The sequence below is a fragment of the Rhipicephalus microplus genome, chromosome 9 (assembly GCF_043290135.1).
Source record: "Rhipicephalus microplus isolate Deutch F79 chromosome 9, USDA_Rmic, whole genome shotgun sequence".
NCBI lineage: Eukaryota > Metazoa > Arthropoda > Arachnida > Ixodida > Ixodidae > Rhipicephalus > Rhipicephalus microplus.
In genome coordinates, this window is record NC_134708.1 from 74317143 (window position 1) to 74326473 (window position 9331).

A 9331-nucleotide genomic window follows, 5' to 3' on the forward strand; every position below is an offset into this window, starting at 1 on the left:
GCCCCTAGCGGCGAGCGGGTGAAACACCATCGTGCGGATGGCTTCTCATGGTGTCTGCTAGCCACAGCATGTTCGTGTGTGTGCGAACGTCACACATGCTCTAGGAGTACAGCTTATTCCGTTGTGATCGCACAATAATAAATGTCTGCACGTATGCCAGCACGATATACGCAAGCATTTCACTTTTGTAGGCTTGCATACACTCTAAAACGGGGGTGTGTGCACTGGTCGGTACGGTGGTAGGTCGTATAGGTGTATTCTTCGTGGCGTCTGCTCGCCAATATCTTTTCGTTCTTGCACGCATTAAATAGTGCGTTCGACATCGACGTGAATAAAAGCAGTGAATGTTGAGGTGACAATGGGCAATTTTAAAAACACCATCGCGTGAAGTGTTTGCTATTTCGAAATCTTTGCGTTACTGCAAAGCACGAACTTGCCTCTGCAAAAGTCAGTTAGAGGTAAAAACGACCTTAATCCACGCACTTCTGTAGTGGCACACGTATTGATGCAAATAGAAGGGTAGAGTGCACAAAGTTCTACTTCAGGTAATGGCGAAGAAATACAGAATTTCATTTGGTAGCCTCTAAAACAGCATGTAAATACCTAATTGAATCAGTCGCGCAACACCATTTATAATATACGATAGAAAAGACAAAAAATAAACGCTAACAACTGCAACAAGAAAAAAAAGTAAAGAAAAGTGTGAAACCCGACTGTCACCGAATGCTAGCGCCCTGTTGATTGACCAACAATGCTTCTCTTACGTGTAATGGGAGCGTTAGGCCAGCTTCATGCCTTAATGCGCCAATAGAGGGCATATATATCCCCATTAGGCTGCAGTCAACGCGCTTTATTCGCCGACAATGGGCTGTAATAGCTCACAACGAAGCGACGCCTTGTACATCTCTATGCGTGCCGCAGACCACGTATTCACACTTACGCGGCGACCGTGCTGCCACCTGTAGTCCGATGGAACGGATGACAAATTGATCCATGCGTTCTTGGAAAAACGTGCTGCAGCTGCAGCCAAGTTGCTTTCGTTTTCATTTACTAGTTCCTTTCCTTTTTTTCTCTCTTGTCTTTCTTCTTCGTGACGAATTGTGATTTGCGACGTCTGCATGTGAACTGCGACGCACCCTGGGGATCAGGCACTTCAGTGAGAATGCGACTCGATCTTACATAGTTCGATGCAGTGGTAGATTGCAAAGCTTATGTGGGGAGTGTAATATGTTGTGCTCTTTTGTGGACGAGTGAAGATCCACGCTATGATGACCATAGATGCTTCCAAACTTCGAACCTACGTGTTGAAAAACGCAGCACGTACGGTGCTTTTCTTCCTAGTGTTTCGTTCTACGTAACCTGCAACTCCAAAAAGCGTACTTTTTCAGCTGGCAAACTAAATTCGACACCTCCAGCCTCTTGACTAAATGGGAAACGGTAAGGCTGAACTGGTAAGTGCCACGGAATGTGTGTTCTCTACTATGACTTCGATAACCCTAGATTCCAATATTCAACCACTTGCATCTAACTATCGACAATGGGACATTTGGAAATATATCCGAAGGTACGTCACCCTTCCATCTGCCGGAACTGCTTCCCTCTTTTCGTCCTTCGCTGCTGTCCTGTCATTACTTTCCTTTCTTACAAAATGGCTAGATGGGGTGTAAAGCGTTGGTGGAGAGAAGGTAGGAAAGATGGGAGCAACAAAAAAAGAAAAAAAGAAAAGACACATTTATGGCTATTGGCGCGAAATTCGCCCTCTTTCGAGAAACTATCGGCATGACGGTGCCAGAACTTCCAACATGGCTCACAGCTCTTGCATTCTGTGCTGCTGTAGCGATTTCTCAATCTCATCTATTAGGTAAGGGTCAATGATGGCCAGTAAGGTTTGTACACTTCGGCCAATTAATCGATTGATTGATTGATTGAAAAAAACTTTAATAACAAGTATCACGAGAGAGTGGCAGGGGTGTGTCCCTAATTCAGGATTCCAGTAGCCTTTGCTGTACGCTAAAGTGATCCAACAGACCCTTCTGGGTCCCAAGCCAGCTCGAGTGAGAACGGCCTCCCAAGCCTCCCATAGCGACGTATGTACAAAAAGGGAAATGATGTTTTGTGGCCTATGCATGCATTAACTCCCAAGTAATGTGGGGAAAACATGGCTGCCCCGCCCCCTCCCCTATCATGGGCATTGACCGGCGTACACCATTGGCCACATCGCGTGCCATAATTACAACTGCAGATAGGTGTTTGTATTTTTCTGTATTCATGGGCGTCTTCTACTCCGAGCTGAGGATACGGAGATGCGTATATTTGTCGTTCGATGTGCACATTTAACCACCCATACTGCAGCAATAACAATCTCAGTAGCTATAACCCAGCAAAGCACGCACAAAGAGAACAGTAGTCCTAACATGGTCATTGTACAGTGAATGATTCCAATCTTTATTCGAAAAATTTATTGTTATATTTTCCCATTTTGCATTCATCTTAAGATATACAGATATATTTGGGCAATGCACGGAATTACAAGTTCCACGAGCTGTTCTGTGAGGCGACCATCGAGGTTAACCGCAGCGCTCTGCGAGTTCGCACGAATGAATTTACGTAGCAGGTTATCAATTGTTTCGGAGCACGTGCGTAAGCACCTCTTTTAAAACGTACAACCTCTTACGTGCTTCACATTACTGCATTACGTATCGAGAGGTTCTCGCGAGTTGTCCAATAGATCCTCGATGAATTCTGGAAAAAAGGCAACGGGTGTGTACATGAAGGGTATAGGGGGGGATATGAAAGAAGCGTTGAAATTTCTGTAATTGCTATTGCAATATCATGTAAAGCAGCTCGTTTCAACGTAGTACCAAACACATGTGAGGCTTAAGACACAGTCTCTTTCCTTTGTAAGAAACTACGAATATCTAATTTATCTTTCAGAATCAGGCAATGTCTTCTTATTGGTCTTGCAGCAAGGAGCGACAATGAACGACCATATAGACAGCAGCATCAAAACAAACTCGCGTATCACGACATTTGGTGACGCCGAAGTTTATATGATAAGGGTAGCTAGCTCTCACTTAGGACGACTATTACAAGAGATCCATCTTATTCTCTTTTTTTTTACGTAACCTTCAGCCCCCATGCTTCTAGGGCCCGGTCCCCCCCCCCCCTTTTTTTTTCCTGTAATATAAGAAGTAAACGAATATGCGCTGACTCATCATTCTCCTTTCAAAAACACCTTTCTTTCTCTCTCTGTTCCTGATCAGGAGGATTACTGCCAAAGCCAGGATTAGGGATCAAGACATCCGAAGGCAACGTGGATACCTCTGCAATACGCTTACCTCAAGGGTCGTCTCTTCCCAGCGGAATCAACGTAGGGCAAACTGTTATACAGTCGGATACTTTTCGAAAAGTATCCGCGCCAGGAATAAACTCCATCACCAACAGTGCAGGGGCTCAGGTACACAGTCAAAATAAGCTACTTTCTATTCCAGCGTTCGCAGATTCGTAGTTCATGCGCAGTTGATAAAAGATTTTAACCAAATCAGTATAAATGACAATTAGACAAAATAACGCACAGAAGGCATTTTTTTGCCAACTATAACGTGCTAACTAGGACGTACAACGAAATGAATGAAAGTGGAGAAATACAAGAAATTCCATTCATTTACCGGGATCTTGACCTTCGAGAAGGGTTGTGGGTTCGGATGCCGTCGCGTGAAACAGTGTTTTCTCGGTCGCTATATTTTTCAGTACATGACAAATAACACACTGCACTTAAAAATCAATAACCTGTTAGTGTCAATGGCCTAATTATATTTTGGATTTACTTGGTTGCGTCGTACGAAAGAACTGGCCTTTTGGAAAAACTTATCAGCTTTTTTTAGTTTGAAAGAAAAATGCTGCGCGAAAAAAATTGTTCACAAGGGAGCGCACCTGGACGTGTACTTTTTAGGGCAGCCTTTTCTGTTCTCAAGTATGAATGTAAACATTTGACAGAAGTCTATCTGGTTGGGTATGAAACTGGGAGATAATATAGACTTCAACCTAAAGTTTTGAAGAAACCTGACATTTCGAAACCGACTTGGTTCCTTCCTCAGGGGTGACTACGTAGGCTTCGTAGCAGCAGCGTCTTCAAAGCACTCGAGGGGTGGCTAATGACCCCCTGTCTCTCTCTCGTTTTGCCGTGGAGCGCAGTCCGTGTTAGTACACTGGGGGAAGGGTTCCGAGAGAGTGGTTGATGTTATGGGCTGTTCTCTGTATGTGCCATGACTCGAGTAACAGCCTTCTCCTCCAGTTCAGCTCGCTTTCGAGGATGGCCATCGCTTCGAAATTTATCTGGTCGTCCAATGTCTCAGCATGTTCAACGACTGCGCTGCGCTCTTTGTAGAACTTCCGCACATCGTTGGCGTGTTGCTTCAATCGTTCCGGTAAGTTTTTCGTCTCGCTGATGTATGACGCGGGGCACTCGGCGCACGGAATTTCGTAAACGACACCGGGGCTCCTGTCCATTGTTGGCCGGTCTTTCGGGCCGGGGAGGAGGCGGCTCAGCGTACACGAAGGCGCGTGCGCGATGCGAACCCCTTCCCTCTTGAAGATCCGCGCCAACATCTCGCTGGTTCCGTGAACGTATGGAACCGGTACGCGTTTCGGGGGGCTGCCAATTAAGGTTGATTGGGGGTCCCATATCCTCTGTTGCTCTGCGTGGCGGGTGGTGGCTCGAATGAAGTTTTTTGGGTATCTGTTTTATCTGAGGTCAGCAATTACGCGGGCATCTTCTTTCTTTCGCTCAGTGTCATTAGAGGATAAGTTCCTGGCTCTCTCGAGTAGCGTGGTCACAACCGAGGCCTTGTGGCCGGCGGGGTGGGAAGAATCGAATTGAAGGTAGCGGCCAGTGTGTGTTGGCTTCCTATGAACAGTGAACTCCAGGCCGTTGCGCTTTCTTGCCACCTGGGCGTCAAGAAAGGGCAGGCAGTGGTCGCTTTCACTCTCAGTCTTGAATTGTATGGCTGGGTGCACGGAATTCAGGTGTTGTCTGAAGAACTTCAGACGTCTTAATGATGCAAAAACAATCGTTCAAATAACGCAGAAAAAGCTCGGGTCGCGGCGAGAAGGAGCTGAGTGCTTTCTCTTCTATGTACTCTATGGTCAGGTTTGCCATCGTGACGGAGATGGAAGCTCCCATCGCGGTTCCACTGTTCTGCCTAAAAATAGTTCCTTTGTAGGAGAAGTACGTACTGGAGAGGCAGAACTCCAATAGACGACAGAGCTCATCAACCGCCGAAGGAGTCCTTTCACTCAGGCTTGCGTGCTCCTCAAGCGCAGAATTGACAGCGGAGACAGCTAAGGGAACTGGCACGTTGGTGAACAATGAGACGACGTCAAATGAGACCATGCTCTCGTCATCATCGATGCTCACATCTGATGCTAGCTGCACAAAGTGGCTGGCGTCACGGACATGACTTGGTGTCTTCCGGGTTAGTGGGGCGAAGATTTGGTGTAGAAAGCTTGAAAGGGCTCGGCATGGTGAGGAAGTGAAGTCTACAATCAGTCGGAGGGGGACGTCAGGCTTGTGAATTTTTGGTCGTCCATAAAAACTCGGTGCGGATCCGTTAAGGCAGATCAGTCGCAGGTAAAGGGTTCTGAGATCCGGGCAATGCTTGAAAATTTCCGTGAGTAGCTTATTTAGCTGTGTCTAGGTTTGCTTCGTTGGGTCGTTTACTAACTGCGTGTATGCGTCCCCTTCTAAAAGAACTGAAACCTTCCGATCGTAGTCCCCGCTGTCCAACACCACCACCGAATTGCCCTTGTCGGCGGGCAAGATGACAATGCTTCGGTACCGTTGGAGTTCCCGAAGTGCCTGGATCTCCTCCGTGGTCAGATTATTTTTCCTTTGTAACGGTAATTTGAAAAGGATCCCAATTGACGCTGGGCCACCTCCTTCCCCGCCTGAAAGATTGTCCAACAATGAAAAGGAGCCCCAGTGTCGTTTACAAAATTCCGTGCGCCGAGTTCCCCGCGTCGTATATCGGCGAGACGAAAAACCTACCGGAACGACTGAAGCAACACGCCAACGATGTGTGGAAGTTCTACAAAGAGCGCAGCGCAGTCGCCGAACATGCTGAGACATTGAACCACCAGATAAATTTCGAAGCGACGGTCATCCTCGAAAGCGAGCCGAACTGGAGGAGAAGGTTGTTACTCGAGTCGTGGCACATAAAGAGAAGAGCCAATAACATCAACCGCTCTCTCGGAACCCTTTCCCCAGTGTACACAAACGGACTGCGCTCCACGGCAAAACGAGAGAGAGAGGGGGGTCATTAGCTACCCTTCGAGTGCTTTGAAGACGTTGCTGCTACATAGCCTACGCAGTCACCCTTAGGCACTGCGCCGTGCTTCCGACCGGGCTGCAGAAATTGGGTGCCTTTTCTCATCTTCTAACCACTACCACCACCACGCAGTCACCCCTGAGGAAGGAACCAAGTCGGTTCCCAAACGTCGGGTTTTTTCAAAACTTTTGGTTGGAGTCTATATCATCTCCCTGTTTTCAAATATGAAAAGCAAACTTAGCCAACACCAATACCTAGTAGAGTACCCACCTCTCGCTAGAATAGCCTTGTACTTCATGGACTTCACAGCATATGCCATGCCGTGTAAGTCTTGGCACTGGCACTGAAGCGTATAGGTTACCCTTTTTGCAATAGTCAGTCATGCTGGCATGAACACGACGGATGGTCTCTTTTGTGTACCATATCTTCGCTCATGGAGCATCCCAAAAGACCATGATTTGCGGCTGTTATCTGGAGGTATGTTGCTTCGGAGCTCACTCCAGCTGCTCCACAAGTTCTGCAATCACCGCAGATATTTAGTCACAACTGTCAGTATTAACTTGGCTATATTCATTGAGGTGAATCAGGCTTGCATGCGGTTACAAGCTGTATCAGTTTAGCCCGACGTAAAAAAAAAAAAACTCATTCTCTGTCACTGTCATCTTCCAAACTCCAAACACACTGTTTCAAAATGAATGAAAGAGTCAATCAGTCAATCAAAAATAAATTCATTGCGTCGCCGCACTAGGATTTATCTCCAACGCTGCGGACAGAGGTCGTCCAGAGTGAGCGAAGAATGTATGAACGCTAGTGATGTAGCCATCGTAGGGGTTCAGTCTGCAGGCTTTTTCTGTGTTGCACCTATATAACAACTATTTAGTGTTTCGGTTTAGCACTGACAAAGATAAGCATTCTGTGTTGTGATTGCCAAATGGAAGACATGTTCCCTAATCTAAGCAATCAATCGACTCCACAGATACTGCGTGAAGAGGCTCCGGTGATTCGTGTCATCCAGACGAAGATTGATGAAGGCCGTGAGGCGGAGCACAACTTGACAGCCATCCGGGGCGCCATCCTGCGTGAGCTAACCAATGCAAAAGGGGTTGGAGTCTTCAGGCGCATCGGGATCCAGAGGCGACTTCGTGAGCTAGACACACGTATAAATCAACTACATGAAAAGTGAGTTTATGAAGTGACGGCTGAAGAGGTGTCAGTGCGCGTGATATGACCTAGACCATCTTCATCATCACCCGCAACAGCGGCAGTCCCTGTACGTCATACGACCTAAATCAGCCGAAGGGCAGTGAGGTCACGTCATACGACCTAAAGCATCATAATCACCATCACCATCGTCATTTTTGATAATTATGAGCAACATAAGCAGCGACACTAATTACAACAGCGGTCAGGGCATGTCCCACGACTTAAGCTAAAGGTCACTTAGGTCACGTCATACGATCTAAAGCATCATCATCATCCGAAGCAGCACAAATCAGCCGAATTCAACAACCTTATCTGGCACCACAGACTACATGTAAGTGCCATATACAGGTTTTTCGCGACTTCACCTAGAAAGGCCTCGCTAAAAACCAGTGTTAATTAACGTCGGCTGTAATTATCCAACTAAATATATTCACCACCCAAGCAGTACGTACGAAAGGTTAACCATCGAAGCTGAAGCGTCATCTTCGCTGTTTATCATGAGCTGGCATCTACCAAAGTGTCCTTTGTTGTGACTTTTCACTCATTATTTATTTATTTTGTTTTCATTTTCAGTTTAATGTGGTCACGAAGTACCATGCAGCATGGAAAGTATACAGCTGCAGATATACATGCACAAATGGAGCCGCAAGACATACAAACTCACAAAAAAGGGAAACAAACCAAACCAATTGGCGTATCCGGAAGAGCTCGCTGTTGGGCTAGACGGTACATGTTTGAACTTCGCGCCAATACTACAACCACACAGAAGAAGAAAACGTGTGACTGTGATTTGCGAGTCGTGTTAGAGCGGCCATCCTGTCTGATGTTTTATTCTTCTGTGTGGTTCTGATTTTGGTGCAAAGTTGACTTTTTAATTCAGTATCTGGAAGCACTACATGAAACCAGCGCAACGTGCCTATATAACAAAGCAATACAAACATTAGGAAAGTGACACTTAATATAGGATAAAAACAGCAAAAAAAGTTAGGAGATGCATGCTACAATTCATGTGAATTCATGGTGAAGTTAGCGCGAAGGATAATAAGAACAGACAAATTATTTTATGGATCACGATTCATGCTCTGGTAGATATTGCCACGGGTACTCCCCGTTACAATATTATCCCTATAGCTACACGTGCTGAGCAAACTTGAAGAGAAACTGCTCCAAGCACGGGTACATATTGAGGTATGCAGTATTCCGGCATTGTTTATTCGTTGTAGTTCCCATTCTCTCACGAACTGCCATATTTTCCCACCTAATATCTACATACAGCTTCACTGTAATCATAATGCAAGGAGTAATGTGAGCACGTGGAACACTTCATTTCGGCGCAGGAACCAAGAGGCAGAGCTGAAACTGCGGACGTTTATCGGCGGTGTTCAGTCAGGCAGAATTCGCGACCGACGGCAAGCTCGATCTATCCTGGACAATATCTACCACTTCTGCGGCACGGTGGTCGCAAAACTTGTCGTTCTCTGCAGGGGACTCGCCGGAGCCGTTGTCAACGTGTACCAACGCGTCATTCTGGGCCTGTCCAACGCGATCCATGGGATATTGGGTTGAAGGTGGCTTCTTCGTATAAGCCGGAGTCAGAGCCACCGTTTACCAGTTACCCGGTCGTGTAATAAATCTCTACGCAACGGAAGCAATCCCACTCTACTGTCCATTTGTACTGGTTTCGTTTCTCTTCACACTCGAAGTGCTGCCAATGCGACGTATTAGCGTCCCAATGTGAAAATATCGTTGTTGCTCTTGTTTGTCAATGATGCTACGGACGGGCGTGTCTATTCAAAGGTTAT

The 9331-nt window shown here is 46.4% G+C and overlaps 1 protein-coding gene across 1 annotated transcript; it reads left to right on the forward strand.

Annotated features, from left to right (window-relative positions):
• The first annotated feature begins 1779 nt into the window (after positions 1 to 1779).
• LOC142772297 (uncharacterized) lies at positions 1780 to 9095 on the forward strand. The gene is made up of 4 exons (XM_075874496.1): positions 1780 to 1861; positions 3264 to 3457; positions 7303 to 7505; positions 8867 to 9095. Exons 1-4 carry the CDS (start codon positions 1780 to 1782, stop codon positions 9093 to 9095), a joined length of 708 nt encoding a protein of 235 aa, XP_075730611.1.
• Positions 9096 to 9331: the final 236 nt, after the last annotated feature.

Coding starts and splice junctions, on each gene's coding strand:
- LOC142772297 (XM_075874496.1), top strand. CDS start 1,780: ATGACGGTGCCAGAACTTCCAACATGGCTCACAGCTCTTGCATTCTGT. Junction 1,862..3,263: donor TTCTCAATCTCATCTATTAG/GTAAGGGTCAAT, acceptor GTTCCTGATCAG/GAGGATTACTGCCAAAGCCA. Junction 3,458..7,302: donor CCAACAGTGCAGGGGCTCAG/GTACACAGTCAA, acceptor TCGACTCCACAG/ATACTGCGTGAAGAGGCTCC.